Below are 16,328 nucleotides of genomic sequence, written 5' to 3' on the forward strand. Positions count from 1 at the left end.
CTCTTCCACGTTTTCCCTATTTAAATATGGTTACGTGAAGTGTTCCACTACAAAGTATAATTACACAAAATTAATAATATACCAGGAGTAGTTTGGCATCCGCGCAGTAAGGTGAAGATTACTGCGCGGATTTCGAACTACTCCTGGTATTATTATGCCTTACAATATAGTTCCCCCTTTTATCCGCTTAGAAAATCCACATTGTTTAATTTTGTGTAATTATACTTTGTAGTGGAACACTTCACGTAACCATATTTAAATAGGGAAAACGTGGAAGAGCTTGGTAGCTTCTATCTTCACCTGTTTTGGAGCTATAGAGGAGAGAGGGAGAGGCTAAATGCTAACGCCGTCTGCGCTGTGTTTACGTGACTGAAGATCAGACAGGTCCTAAAGAACTCGTCAAAGCTCAGGTAAGAACATATCTCAGTATGTAAAAACGGTGGCCCAGTCCTTTAAAAGTGGTAAAATGAAGTATTTCCCTCCCCCTACATGTTCCAACAATGCCCTAAGGCGTAGAATGAGCCCAGACATATTCACCACAACGTTTTTTTTTAATTACAAAAGTTTCAATTTGACCTGAATTAGAAAACTTGCGTACCCCCACTATAAACATTTGTCATTGTAAAATGTGTTGCCACCCCAGAAATGACCCCTGACCCTGCTTGCCACCCCTTGATTTTTTTTCTAAATCCGCCCCTGGATCTTAAAGCTGCTAGATGCAAGTTAGCCATTTTAGACTCATAAAATATTTTTGGAGCACTGGATCTCTATCATTTAGCCTGTTTATTTTACACTGTTATCGTCGACTTGTGACTTTGCATAGTCGGTTTTAGGCGACTCAGCTGGAAAAGACTGACTCTGGACTTCCTGATTGAAGACCTGGACTTGGACTCTGAATAACGAGGCCTTTAAAGTCGGGGTGTGACGATATATCGATTTTGTGATCCATCGCAATATTTTGCGGGAAGATACAATACTTTTTATCCCGATATCCAGTGCTTAATTCGATCCCCCGTTTGAGGGAACGCATTCCCCCAATTCAATTTTTTTCAGGGTAAAGGATCCGGGAAATATTTAGGCGGATCCAGCAAAAGATTAATGTGATATAATAGGGCTGTGCAATTAATCGAAATTCGATTACGATTTCGATTACAACAGTAAACGATTACAAAATTAGCATAATCGCAAAAAATCAATTATAATTTTTTGTATTTTTTTTTTTTTTCAAATTTTATTTTTTTTCAATTTTTTTTCTAATTTTTAATTTTTTGATTTTTGTCACTTTTTTGCTGGATTTTTGTCTTTTTTCTGCTGGATTTTTGTCACTTTTTTGCTGGATTTTTGTCTTTTTTTGCTGGATTTTTGTCACTTTTTTGCTGGATTTTTGTCTTTTTTTTAATGGATTTTTGTCACTTTTTTGCTGGATTTTTGTCTTTTTTCTGCTGGATTTTTGTCACTTTTTTGCTGGATTTTTGTCTTTTTTCTGCTGGATTTTTGTCATTTTTTTTGCTGGATTTTTTTGCAACAAATAATCGTTTGAATAATCGTGATTTCAATTATGACAAAAATAATCGTGATTATTATTTTTCAATAATCGAGCAGCCCTATGATATAACGGTGTCTAATGAGAGTGTTCCGGCAAATGTTTTGGCCTGTTCCCCCAATCCATCACATCAGACCAAAAGTGTTCCTGAAAATACAAATTTACAAATTAAGCACTGCCGATATCGATGCTTTTGATGACATCGTGCATAATAATGGGACTGCAGTGCTCCACAGTTGTCACAGTCAATAGAGAATAACGGTGAATAATTCATTTAGAACAGTAGGGGGCACTATTACAATGTTAAGCACTTGGTCAAACATGTAAACAGAGAGAGTGTAGATCAGAGAGAGTCCACACGCAGCTTTGGAAAGGTAAATATCAGTGTGAACCGACCTTCAGAGCTGAGTTGTGACCTGTTCGGTCCGCTGTGTCCTCAGGGTTCTCCCACTCGGCCTTCACCTTCGGCATCGAGTCTCACATCAGCCAGTCCAACATCAACGGCGCTCTGGTGCCCCCTGCTGCCCTCATCAGCATCATCCAGAAGGGCCTGCAGTACGTGGAGGCCGAAGTCAGCATCAACGAGGTCAGTCACTCCGTCACACAGAGGGTCACGAGCTCAGGAAGGGGAAAAAGACTATCCCAAAGTAGCTCTAAATGCACACGGAAACCAAAGTTATGAGAAATGTAATGTTCTAATTCAGTAATAAGTAACAGAATTCAAATATGTGCATCTCCTCCTTTTAGCCGTCATATTTTTTCATGCTTAATAATCCATTAATGTTTTTCTTTAACTTTTACTGTTTTTGTTGGCGCATTTAAATATTACTACACGATATGAGGAAAAAAAGGAGATATTTGATAACTGGCCGTCTTTGTTTTGTGTGTGATGTTGTGAAAACCATGTCAACACGTTACATTAAAGGCCCTGTACGTTTGTTAAGTGTGACGTCACAACTTCCGCTTCCGGGTCCTAACAGAGCGGCAAATATACAAGAAAAAAACATAAAAAACTCTTTAAAACGACCGTCAATATTTCTGAAACTCAACAGAGAGTTACTGAACGAACTTATTTCTCAGACTCATGAGCCAAAAATGCCGCAACTACTGCTCAAAAAGTCATATTTACGAAAGTCTTTACTTCTGGGGTTAGCGTAGCTGCTGTTAGCATTTCCCTCCGCTAACCCGGATGTACTGATTTTGGTAAATATTACTTTTATAGCAGTAGGTGCAGCATTTTTGGCTGATCAATACGTATGTTCAGTAACTCTCTGTTGAGTTTCAGAAATATTGATTGTGGTATTAAAGAGTTTTTTGTAGTTTCTTGCACATCTGCGAACCCGGAAGTCAGTGTTAATTTCGTCGACTAAAATATTTAGTCTTAATTTTAGTCAAAGTGATATTTTTGCCGACTAAAATTGGACTAAAATTAAATGAAACGTTTTTCATGAGACTAAAACTATGACTAAATGTCCAGATATTTTAGTCGACTAAAATAAGACTAAATAAAAATGAAAAGGAGAGACTAAAATCATCCAAACTTGTATTGAGCGTCTGAAAGAGCCTCAGATCATGTAAATTCTCTGCCAAAGGATCAGCTCTGAGCTTTGTTCATGTGGAGCAGAAACATGAAGTCGGGGACCTTGATTAAATATGATTATAATGAATATTATCAATGCAAAGTCGACTAAATTAGTCTTAATTTTAGTCGACTAAAACTAGACCAAAATTGAAACGTTTTTTTCCGACTAAAATTAAATTACATTTTAGTCAAAAGACTAAAACTAAAATCAAATATTGTCAAAATTAACACTGCTGTGACGTCACCACTGATTTTTTTTAGACGGTTATTTGAGGTGGAAACTCATCCAACATCTTCACAGAGATGAGTTTAAAATCATTTTTCTCACCATTATAGCCTTAATTGCCTTCTGGTGCACGATTGACCTTTTGCAAAAGCCCCGCCCCCTTAAACTCTGGCAAGAAGTGGCGTCATAACAGGGGAGAAGAGCGGTTAGTGACTCTTTTTGGTGCAGATCCTCCAGATCAAGGCTGTCGAGGAATATATTAAAATATGGGGGAAATAAGGGGACACTCACAGAAATATTTAACCCTAACTCTTAAGATTTATGTAATTTTTTTACATGACAAATTCCCATTCATTTTTTTTAGATAATTTTAATTCAAACCTACCAAATAAACCTTATTTGATTTATATTCATTAGTGTAATAATGCCTATTTATTTGAAATGCATAATCCTCAGGTGTATGTGTTTTGTATTAATAAAGTATAATTACTCTAAATTAATTATAAGAAGAGTAATTATTTAAAATACATAATTTATATTGCTTGAATTACATGTTATTTATGCTTATGTAATAAACCAAATTAATCAAAATGCATCACATTTATGTAATTTGTTTCCATACAGTACAATCTTAATGATGCATAAGAATCAGACCACATTGTTAATTCAACATATTTATTAACATGCCAGTGCAAAAATTCTATAACTTAACGGTGAATGCTGCACTATGGTAGGCTACGTATTTATCCCCGTTTTATATCCCAGAGCTCTGCCGCAAAGTGGCTAAAATTAACGAACACTGTGGCAGTGGTCACCTTCAAAACTACTACAACAGTGTTTAACATTAATGTTAGGTGTTTGTATCTTGAATAACAAAGTTAAAGGAACAGGCCACCGTTTTTCCATACTGAGATATGTTCTTACCTGAGCTTTGACGAGTTCTTTAGGACCTGTCTGATCTTCCCCCTTGCCTTCAGTCACGTAAACACAGCGCAGACGGCGTTAGCATTTAGCCTCTCCCTCTCTCCTCTATAGCTCCAAAACAGGTCAAGATAGAAGCTACCAAGCTCTTCCACGTTTTCCCTATTTAAATATGGTTACGTGAAGTGTTCCACTACAAAGTATAATTACACAAAACTAGTAGTACTAGTTCGGTTTGAGGCTTAAGCACCGGCCTCATGGGAAAACAATACAACCAGCACTGTCTTGTGGACTAGTCATGCTCTTACACTACTGGGTTCTCTTCTTTTGTTGCTGATAAAATATGAGCGTTATTGAGAAAACCTACAGGGGCAGAGTTCACGTCTGACTTAAATCTGAAACTTACAGATTCTTACGCCCCTGAAGGTAAACGTGTCTGATATTATGTCAGCCGAAAAAAGCTCATGAAACTCTCACATGGTAAACAAGTGTTAGCCTGGCTCTAGAGTTAGCGAAAAATCATTGCAATTCGTTCCAAACGCTGTCATCCTTGTCTCACCTGATTGGTCGTCCTCTGTCCTCTGTCCTCTGTCCTCTGACCTCTGACCTCTGACCTCTGACCTCTGACCTCTGCTTCAGGATGGCACGCTGTTCGATGGGCGGCCGATCGAGTCCCTCTCCCTGATCGACGCGGTGATGCCAGATGTGGTGCAGACGCGGCAGCAGGCCTACAGGGACAAGCTGGCCCAGCAGCAGGCCGCCGGCACCGCGCCCGCCTCCGCCACCGGGGGCAGCATCAGCGGCAGTGCCAAGAACGGGGAGAACACTGCCAACGGGGAGGAGAACGGAGCACATGCCTTAGCCAGTACGTCCCCACACACAAAACTACAGTCACAGTGAAAGGACTGTAGTGAACTAACTTATGAATATTCCACTGGCAGCTAAAAATGTGTTTATTTTTATGTCTTGTTGCACGGTGTGGCTATGCTAGCTCCTCTGACCTGAAGGTGTGAGCGCCTGGACTTCCTGTCTGTTTTCTTTTCCTGGAATAATAATCATATTTTCTAAAGATTATGTTGTGGGCGGTGAGTTCCCGGTAGACGATCATTTACTGTGTGTTCAAATCATGAAGTTCAGATCAGAGACGCCTGTGATCATGAAGGATTGATAGTTTGTCTTGAAGCTAAAGGCTAACATGCTATGAAAAATATATATAAAGGCACTGTTTCAAGTTGTGTAATGCATTAACCGCTTAACTCCCACCTGAACCGAGCACATTTTCTCGACGAAAACAATGATGGAAATGTGGCAAAAATGTCACAAAAATGTCACAAGAAATTGACGAAAAATGACAAAAATGTGACAAAAATGTGACAAAAAAATGGCAAAAATGTGATAAAAAATTTACAAAAAAATGATGAAAAAATGATGAAAAAGAGGCAAAAATGTCACAAGAAATTGACGAAAAATGACAAAAATGTGATAAAAATTTGATAAAAATTTGACAAAATAATGGCAAAAATGTGACAAAAAAATTACAAAAATGTGATAAAAAATTGACGAAAAAATAATAAAAAATGTGACCAAAAAATGACAAAAAAGTGACAAAAATGATGGGGAAAAAAATCTGATGACGAGAAAAAAGAAAAAGAAAAAAGATCCTCTCGGTTTAGGCGGGAGTTAAGAGGTTAAATTAGCCTTTAGCTTCAAGACAAACTCACTGATCCTCACAAACATAAACGTCTCCTCTATGGAAATATTTCTACCAGAAACTCACCGGTCTGAGCTAATCCTAATGGAAATGAATACGAACAGGAAGTACTAGCGCCCACAGCTTAAGCTCAGAGGAACTAGCGTAGCCACATTGTGCAACAAGCCTATTCATTACATTGTGACTAGAGAATCGATGCTTGTTTTCACCAACTGAATCTCAGTGAATATGGGCAATGCTGCAGGTCATTCAGAAGCTTTAGATCCCTGTGCATAATGCTAATCAATCAATCAATCAAAGTTTATTTATATAGCACCTGACAACAACACAAGGGAGACCAAAGTGCTTCACAGAAAGATAAAACAACATTAAAACAAATCAATCAATCAAATAAGTGCGATCTAAGTCTTAAAATGCTAATGCTTGTTTCACCTAAAGCAGGGGTAGGCAACGTCAGGCCCGGGGGCCAAATCCGGCCCTCCAGCACAGCCCCTCTGGCCCTCAAGATGAGTTAAATGGGAGGAAAGTAGAAATACTGTCAATACACCCAATGAGGTCATATATGATGTACAACACTGGCATTTGAAAGAAGTGCACTGGGACAAGAATAGTTTTAAGGAAGAAATGACATAAATCTACTTGCACCAGGTAAAATCATTGGTGCACAGCAGACTCGGCTGCAGGACCTTTACAGCCAAAGGGTTGTACGTAAAGCCCAACAGATAATGGAGTGTCCGGACCATCCGCTTTTTAAGGAGTTTAACCGACTCCCCTCCGGACGCAGGCTCAGAATGCCCTGTACTGGAACTCGTCAGGCCAGGGCCTCTTTTATTCCAGAGGCTGCGAAGATAAATGATCATATGTTGCTCAGTGAAGCTGCTGCAAATTAGGCTTTACTTGATCTTATTCTGAATGTCTCTCAGCTTCAGAGCCGGACTGATGATGCTGTGACTGTATGATCTTTGTCTCAAACACAATTGTCTCACTGTGTTTTTTTTGTTTGTTTTTGCTTTATTATGTGTGGACTCCTGCCGCATAATAACTTCCTTTGGGACATTAATAAAGTTGAACCTTGAAACTTGAACCTTGAACCTTGAATTAACAGATTAAATCTAAGGTTTGAGTAGATTTGGTCTGATCTTAGACGAGATAAAACCTCTAGTAGTCGTTCTCTTAATTCAGATAATCTTGCCATAGCATTTGTATCTTGGATTAGTTCAAACCGACTCAAATTCAACATAGAAGAACTTTAATTCAAGCATTCATTGTCTCGTTTAAGATGGTCATGTTTCCAGTGTTGTGCTTTACTTTGGGCTAGTGATCAGCGGCTTCGGCCCTCGGTCTGTTTACAATAAAGAAAATCGGCCCCTCCGACAAGGAAACTTGCCGACCCCTGACCTAAAGCATGGGTCTCCAACAGGCGGAGATGATTCAATCCAGCTAACCCATTCCTGTGCGGAGTTGTGATTTTTTAAAAGAAATAACCAGACTGGTAACTGCAGCCACTAGGGGGAAGCTTAAATAAAGAAAGGAAAGATTAACACTGCAGAGGGCACTGACATATGAAGAGACCGGGATATAAACAACACATTATAATCACGTGGTAAATGGACAGTCTGCCCCTGGGCGTATACTTCCTCATGTTACTGGTTAGTCCTGTGGCTCGCTTTAACCCTCGGCCCGTCTGTCCTCAGATAACCACGCTGACCTGATGGAGGTGGACGGGGACGTGGAGATCCCCCAGAACAAGGCCATGGTCCTGAGAGGCCACGAGTCCGAGGTCTTCATCTGCGCCTGGAACCCCGTCAGCGACCTGCTCGCCTCGGGGTCAGTCCCGGAGTTTAACCGTTCGCTTTGCCTTTTCAGAGCTGACGTCGTTTATGTTCATCAAAAGCTCTTGAAATGCGAAGATTCTAGAGAGATTCATCGAGCTCAACAACATATTTTTTTGAGTTTAAGGCGAGACACTGCAGGTGAATAGGGGGGAAAAAAATTAATGTAGAGATGTCAATTTGAAACTTCTGTTGAACATCACAGATATAAATATGAGAAAAAAATGTATTGCATTTTTTCTGTCATTTTATGTTTTCACAAAAAAAGGCATTTTGAGCATTAAAATGGCCAAAATTGCCTATATTTTGTAGCCTGGCATCCAGACTAATCTCCAATGTTTATTAATTAATAAACAGGAGACTAGTCTGGCGACCCTGTATTATAAAAGCTACTGCTTGAGGCGGGACTAATGTGGGACAACCGAAGCGCAGCAGCCAATGAGAACAGAGCGGATGTGACGACAGAAACAGCGACAAGAAAGTTGTCGTCATTTGGACATTAACAATGGCGCTCCTGCCACACGGAGTTCAGTAAATGACTTCTGTCGTTTATGTCAGAAAAACTTAAGAACACAAGCAAACCGGAGCATTACGGGAAGTGGTTTGTGTTGAAAAACTACAAAACAAAGGCGCAACAACGTGACGCCCGTTCAGGAGCTGCTCTGATTGGTCGGTAGGCTCCATATCGCTGCGTCACTTCCTTTTAAAGCGCGAGTGTTGCCAGACCCTCTTCTGTAAAGAAGCGGAGTCTGGTTGGCGAGACTATATATTATGGGCAACGAAATCAAAATAATGAATTGAGCCAGATTAAATGTATGGTTTTATTTTATTGACATATTAGTAACTAAGATTTTTTCAGAGGGATTTTGGATATTTTGTTTAGTTTTTCAATAAACTAATCATCAGTGAAAAAATCTGTAAAAACTCAAATTTCACCTGTTTTTTTGTTTGTTTCAAAGCTGAATAAATCAGGCTAGGAATTAGATATTAAAAAATCCCTCTGAAAAAACCTTCAAAACATTGTCAGGTCTCAGACTGTAAAGTTTGGAGTCTGTGGGAGCTTCTATAAGGGCTCAGGCTCTGCCCAAGTGCGGCTTCTCTCATTCAGAGAAAACCAGCCCTGAAGTTTTGTAGCGAGTGCGCATGCTCGGCCCGTTCTTCCACTTTTCCGCTCCAGCGTCTCGTAGGAGGAAAAACACCATATTTGGGTGAAAGCGTCATCACGGGGCCCCTTAGCAGGACACGTGGATGTCAAATCTGTCAATATTTATGAATGAAAACCCGCGGGAAAGACGGCCTTTCTACTTCCGGGTCGCCCCCACCTCGCAGACAAAACATCATAAAATAAACATCATCATTTTTATATCTGACATGAAAACTAAGATGTAAAGGGAGGAAAATAGATACAAATCTCCACTTCGACCACTGCCGTGTCTCGCCTTAAGTCAAGATTTAGTCTGAGGCTTCCTTTTAGTTTTAGTCAACAAAATGAACACTCAAAAATCAAGGTTGTCCAGTTGTGTCTCTTTGTTGTTGTGTAAAAATCCAGTAAAAGGCTAAACTTTTGACAAGGGTGAAACATAAAGCGACCCCTCCCTCATGGATCCCTCCCTTTACGCTCCGACAAGCCTCCGCCTCAGTGCTTGTTTCAGAGTCGACTTAAAAACCTCAGTTTGAATGAACGTACGTCGGGATTGTGCGCAGGTCCGGAGACTCGACGGCGCGGATCTGGAACCTGAGCGAGAACAGCACGAGCAGCTCCACGCAGCTGGTCCTGAGGCACTGCATCCGGGAGGGAGGCCAGGACGTGCCCAGCAACAAGGACGTCACCTCCCTCGACTGGAATGTACGTCTGCCCCAACACAGTCGGGATTAGAATTTACCTAAGGAGCTCTGGTAGAAAGTAAAAACGACTCTCTATGTTTGTGAAGACTTCCATTCATCCCGGAAGTATTCACTGTAGAAAAGGTAAATCACTGACTTAGCAAAACCCAGTCCAGTCGATGATTTAGCTTCGATGCTTTTTGTTTATCCGTTTAAAAAGGACCAGAGGGAAAAGCATGGCCCCCGTTGTCATGGAAAAACCAACATGGAGGGTCTGAGGAAAGGTTTGACTGTGTTTGGGAGCTCCACCTCTACACAGGAAATGACGTCACCTCCACAACACTAGCTTAGCTTCTTAGCTTCTTAAGGCGGGGGGCCTTAACCGAGCACATTTCTCCTCCCCGGCTTTACTCAAATCCAAAAGGTGCTTGACTGGAGAGTTCACAGCCTCTGGGCCAGTGCAACGCCTCATTTGAAAGACCTGCAAAACGGATCGTAACTTTTTTGTTGCGTTGTCGTCAGTTTTTTATTACATTTTTTTTGTCACATTTTTGTCATTTTTTTGGTAATTTTTTAATCAAATTAAATTAATATTTTTTCACATTTTGTCATTTTTTCGTGAATTTTTTATTACATTTTTTGTCACATTTTTGTCATTTTTTTATCCATTTTTTGTCCATTTTTTATCAATTTTTTATCAATTTTTTGTCACATTTTGTCACATTTTTGTCATTTTTTCGTCCATTTTTAATCAAAATGTTGTTAATATTTTTTCACATTTTTGTCATTTTTTGTCATTTTTTATCCATTTTTTTATCAATTTTTTGTCATTTTTTGTCACATTTTTTGTCACATTTTTGTCATTTTTTCGTCAATTTTTAATCAAATTTGTATCAGATTTTTGTCACATTTGATACGTGTTTTCGTAGTTTTTTGACGCCTTTTTCTTTCCTTTTTTTGTCACTTTGTTGTCGCTCTTTTTATCGCGTTATTGTAGCTTTTCCAGCACGTTTTTGTGGCCCTTTTTTTTTTATTTCATCACTTTTTTAGTCTTGTTTTTGTTGCTCTCTTGTGGCTTTTTAATAACTTTTTTGCTGCGTTTTTATCCTCGTTTTCGTCGCTATTTTTCCACTTTTTTTCAAGACGCTTTTAGATTTGGATAAAGCTGGACAAAATAAGCACAGTTCAGGTGAGGGTTAAGAGATTAAACTAATCCAAACTAACCCTAAACCTAATCTTTAAAGATAAACTCACCCTCAAATCCACTTTTTTTTGCTGATAAACGGTATAAATGAGTCCAATAGTGTTGTCTACATATCCTGGTCATAATTTTGGCACTTAAAGCAGTACTAAGTAACTCTTGCCCCTAGAGGCCATAAGCGCAACTGCAGGTGTTGTAGCAAGTTACGATTTTTTTACTTATGAATTGTCTTGGAGAGTAAATACTACGCTGACAGGAAAGGCGAAGGGAGAGAGGGTTACTGTACATCCAATTATACAATGAAAATATTTTTTTTTCACTCAAACTTTGCTGTAAATACTGTTTAAAGTGACGTTAGCCCGCAGTTAGCTTTGCCCGTTAGCATGTTAGCTTCTTCTTCGTGATTAAATTAGTGTGTATTGCTTTCTCCGGACCGGTGGCAGCCAAGTTGCAAACATGGTTTTCTGGCCAGAGACACCAGGGGGCGATGAAAGACCCTCCAATCATCCCATAAACACTTGTATTACCCCCACAGGGACTACGGAAAGGATTTATTAAGGTAAACACGTTACTTAGTACTGCTTTAAGTGCAAATTAGTTGAAAGATCAACTTTCTGCCCAAAACCGTCAGTGAGTCGCCATCTGCAGGCGACCTGTATTTACTACATCTGAATGTTGAATTCGGCCGCACCGTTTGCGCAGGCGTAGCGAGTTGGAGAAGGAGCGAGAGAGTATTTTCATCGATTGTCAGGTTTGCGATTAGTTATAGCATTTAGGTTTTTAGCACAGCTTTTTGTATTAGAGATAATTATGCAGTGTAAATAGCGTTGTTGTTGTTGAATATTGTAGTTTTAGTTGTTGCTTTTATTGTTCGATTAGTTAGCTGAATTTAGCCCAGGGATTTTGTTAGCATTACTTTCTAGTGTTCTCCATGCTCGGACTTTGTTTACGAGGAGCGAAGTCAGAAGCCTCAAACCTGTCAATCACAGACCCAGGCCCCTCCCACCCCTCACCCCTCCCGCGAGTCCTCCAGGCAACGCCCCCTTTCTGTTGAGATTTTCAAATCTGAGGCTCTGAGGCTGAGGAAGGGGGGGTTAGCAACTCTTTAAGGACAGTGGACTTTACTAAAGGCGTCCTATTGAGATTCATTTATATAAATATGGCGGGGAAAAAAGTGAAGGTGACGTCATTTCCTGTGGAGGTGTGGAGCTCCACTGCTCATCATGAAGTCTGCAAACATGAGTTAATTACTGATGATGCTGATCCAGTGCGAATGACCTTAATGACCCTTTCACCAATGCCCTAAGATCCTTCCAATCCCGTACGAATCCGGCTTTATATATGCACAATAAACAGACCAAACTCTACAGTCACTACATACGTACCTCCCACTCTCACACGGCGATGACAGAACTCCGTGTCTAAAGGAGAGACTTTACTATGCGGATATTGTGCATCCTCTACTCCACAAACACCCACTCAAGTCTCCTAAACACGCAGGAACAATATCATGGAACACAGTGTACCAAATGTCAGCGTTTTAGATTCATCTGACCAGCTGCGCTCACACCCACACACTCGTAACAACAACAGGCGCTCAGTCCCGGCCGACGTCAGAGGCACACGATGTACACGAATGTATGGAAACAACTGAACTGACCCCTGTGTGTGTGTGTGTGTGTGTGTGTGTCACAGAGCGAAGGAACGCTGTTGGCGACGGGATCGTACGACGGCTTCGCCAGAATATGGACCAAAGATGGTGAGAGCGCTGAGCTGTGTGAACTGTCTGTAGTGCGAGCTCGTGCTACAAACAAACAGCAGAGTCACAGATCTGGAAGAAAAGAGAATGAAGCAACTGCAAATGTGGCGGCCATCTTGCAATTGTCCTGTTAGTCAAATTCGAATTGAAAATAATGTGAAAAGAGGGGCAGGAAGTTGAAAATGGTTCACGTTTGTCTGTTTGCTTTGTAAAACCACAAACTGCCTCGTTTTGCCTCAGACCCGGCTTTTCTCTGATTGGTTAATATGTTTGTCAATCACAGTCACCCCGAGCCCTGATACACGTCTTTGTAAAGAACAGGAAAGCGTGTATTCTGGACAGGCCAGGTCTTTTATAGATATATAAATAATTAGTTACCAGGGCTGGGACGATCCACTTTTGTCACGAGCCGATACATATCACGATACTCAGGGGCCGATCCCATACGTATTGCGATACAGTAAGAAATTATAACAAGTGACATGTTTGCCTTAAGGGGAGACACTACAGGCAAAACTACATTTTTACAGTTTTCAGGTTTTGGGCCAAATTGGTCTCTGAACATATAAGCTTTCACCTGGAAACAGAAAATATGCCTAATCTTCACAATAACATGTTTAAATATTGTGCTGATTCAATGTTCCCCCATAGACTTATATGGGACAATGCAATTTCAAGGGCCTTTTTCTCAAAACACATTTTTCTGTCATTGTGGCGACAATATGTCCACGTCAGTCGGACCTAAAGACTTCACATTTTCCAGCCTTGGACTGAACAAGATTTGGAAGATTTTTTCAGAGGGATTTTTTATTATTTAATCCAGTGTTTTTCAACCTTTGTTGAGCCAAGGCACATTTTTTTCATTGAAATAATCACGAGGCACCACCAGCAGAAAAAGTGTCAAAGTGTCATGGCTAGGAACGCCGTCTCACTAGCCACAATGCCTCAATACATCAATAGTTCTCTTGTCTCAAAGAAATTAACTACCTGATATGGAAGAGTATAATATGGTTACTCTGCCGATCACTAGACAGCATCGACACCCTCGAAAACGGTACTATTTGTGGATAATAATGCATTTGTTTAAAAAAAAAAAAACAACTTGGTGAGATTGGATAATTTCCCAAGGCACACCAGACCATATCTCACGGCACAGTGGTTGGAAAACACTGATCTAATCCCTTAAGCCCCATTTATTGAGTTTTGAATGTCAAAAAATAAGGCGAAAATTACATTTTTACACATTTGCCCACTAAAAAACAGCTTATTTTAAAACTAAACAACAAATCCAAAATCCCCTGTGAGAAAGTCTTGGTAACTCATTCATCAATGAAATGAAACCATAAATTTGAATGTAGCTCTGTCCATTATACAGATTTCGTCGCCGAAAAGATGGGAAATTTGGGGCATTTTTAGGCATAAAACACCTTGTTCTTATATGAAAAGATAAAATGACAGAAAACTTGCAATGTATGTATTGTATTTTTTCACATTTATGCCAGTGATCGACAGCAAACGTTTCAAATTGATATCTGTAAATATACATTTTTTCCCTATTCACCTGCAGTGTCTCCCCTTAAAATGTGTAAAAAGTCATGTGTCCAAAGTTTATAAACCAAATGCCGACTGACATTTACTGAAGTGTTTAGATTGAAAAGTGCAAAAGTGTGAATAAAAAATGGCTCCAAACACAAGTGTTGAAAGTATTGCGATACTTAATAAAGCATCGATACTTGGTGTTGCGGCACAAAGTATTGCGATCCCAGCCCTATTAGTTACTACTTTTATTTTAACCAGTTATGCTAACTTTCAGGAGCAAACTTTAGAAGAAATTAGTTTTACTTCCAAGATTAGCATTAGAAACATCAAACGTCATGGGTGTTAGAAAGGGACTCATGTGTGATAATGACAAGGTAAAGTCAATGCGAAGAAATAACAAAAAGAAATGGCCCCTAGAACTGTACTGTACAGTTTCAATGGATTTCCAAGTTTTGTTATAGATCTGTGTTCTGCTCTTTGGAGTCTTCCACGGCACAACACTGCCCCCTAGTGTCTACACTGTGGTTCAGCTGGATGGGAATAACAGCAGCTTCTCTTGTTTTCACAGGGAACCTGGCCAGTACACTGGGCCAACACAAAGGTCCCATCTTTGCCCTAAAGTGGAATAAAAAAGGCAATTTCATCCTGAGCGCGGGAGTAGATAAAGTAAGTCCCATCGTCCCCATTTTTCTGAGATAATACGGTTCCGGACTAACTGTTCCTGTCGTTTTAGACTACAATCATATGGGACGCCCACACAGGAGAAGCCAAGCAGCAGTTTCCGTTCCACTCAGGTCTGTCCTCTCGTCTTGGGTCGCTCTGTGGTCGTGGTTTCATAAGTTCTGGACTCTGACGTTGGTTTGTCTTGTGTGCGCAGCCCCGGCTCTGGACGTGGACTGGCAGAGCAACAACACGTTCGCGTCCTGCTCCACGGACATGTGCATCCACGTGTGCAAACTGGGACAGGACCGGCCCATCAAGACATTCCAGGGACACACTGTGAGTGAAGTTCAGAGGTTTGCAGGGGAGAGGAGCAGAGAGATGAGATTAAGTTTAAAAATCATTCTTATTATCTGAAACATGGACAAAAAAATAAAACAATTCTGCCAGGGTGTGTAAACCTTTGAGCACAACTGTATATCTGAGATCTCTTTTATGAAGTCAACAAGGTGTTTTTCAGTTTTGTGACTTTTATTGTTATGGTGGCCATCTTGAATACCCAAGCAGCATTATGCAGTACTACAACATGTCTTAAACTAGGGCTGAAACAACTAATCGATTAATCGACAACTAATCGATTACTAAAATAGTTGTCAACTATTCCAGTAATCGATTAATCCAGGGGTGGCCAACCAGTCAGAGACCAAGAGCCGAAATTTTCAACCTTGATCCTGTGAAGAGCCACAAAGGCACCGACCATTAGCGAGATTCCGGGGCGGTCGTTTATTGTGATTAAATAGAATGTGACCGTTTTATTTAATCACAATAAACTATAACTTTATGCCTTTTTCTTTCTTTTTTTTAATAATTGTGTTAGATTGAATGGTTTTACTCCTCAACAAGATTGAAATACATATATATTAAATGACATTTTGTGCTTTCAGCTCTGACTGAGACAGAATTAGATTATTATTTTTATTTTTATTTTTTTAATGCTGGGGTGTGTTTGTATGTGGGGCCCTGCCCACTGAGCCCCCTTTTCTGATTCGCCCCTGGCCTGTGCGCTCAGTGCCTGCAGCTTCGTCCTGACTGGACTGTGCAGAGAACGCACTCTAGGCTGCATAAAGTTCATGAACTTTAACCAGGAGCCCCTGGAGGACGTCTGAGAGTCTGTTTTAAGTTGCATCTGTTACAGTTACTGTCACATGTGAAAGAAAAGTCATGACTTTGCGTATTTCCGCGTTACGATGTCGCGCTTCGCATCATACGCTTCAAAAGAGCTCCGCTTTTTTCCATTTCCTAATTTTAATCTTTTTCTGTGAATATGTGGCCAAATTACATCAAATAAAGAGTAGGCTGATCAGAAACCTGAAAAGCACATAAGCTAATCCTAGTGCCACGATCTGCCTGCCTGTTGTTTAACCTACATCCCGCTGTGAGTGAGGCTGCACGGGCACCTTTTACACACCGCCTCGAAAAGGAGAGAGATACGGACTCTCATTCATGTAGAGATGGAAACATGGTCTGTAG

The 16,328-nt window shown here is 40.3% G+C and overlaps 2 protein-coding genes across 2 annotated transcripts in view; one reads left to right on the plus strand and one right to left on the minus strand.

Moving 5' to 3' along the window:
- The window catches only part of rgs5a (regulator of G protein signaling 5a), a 254,907-nt gene that overhangs the window by 207,247 nt on the left and 31,332 nt on the right, over positions 1-16,328 (minus strand). The window lies entirely within an intron of this gene.
- tbl1xr1a (TBL1X/Y related 1a) overlaps positions 1-16,328 on the plus strand; it is a 52,400-nt gene that overhangs the window by 27,503 nt on the left and 8,569 nt on the right. Inside the window, exons 3-10 of the mRNA XM_079574945.1 lie at positions 1,984-2,129; positions 4,912-5,137; positions 7,678-7,810; positions 9,520-9,661; positions 12,536-12,599; positions 14,707-14,804; positions 14,872-14,932; positions 15,016-15,137. Of these exons, the coding sequence (XP_079431071.1) occupies positions 1,984-2,129; positions 4,912-5,137; positions 7,678-7,810; positions 9,520-9,661; positions 12,536-12,599; positions 14,707-14,804; positions 14,872-14,932; positions 15,016-15,137 (992 nt within the window). The remainder of the gene's footprint in view (positions 1-1,983; positions 2,130-4,911; positions 5,138-7,677; positions 7,811-9,519; positions 9,662-12,535; positions 12,600-14,706; positions 14,805-14,871; positions 14,933-15,015; positions 15,138-16,328) is intronic.

The sequence above is a fragment of the Gobius niger genome (genome assembly GCF_951799975.1).
Source record: "Gobius niger genome assembly, chromosome: 17".
In the NCBI taxonomy this organism is placed as follows: Eukaryota; Metazoa; Chordata; class Actinopteri; order Gobiiformes; family Gobiidae; genus Gobius; species Gobius niger.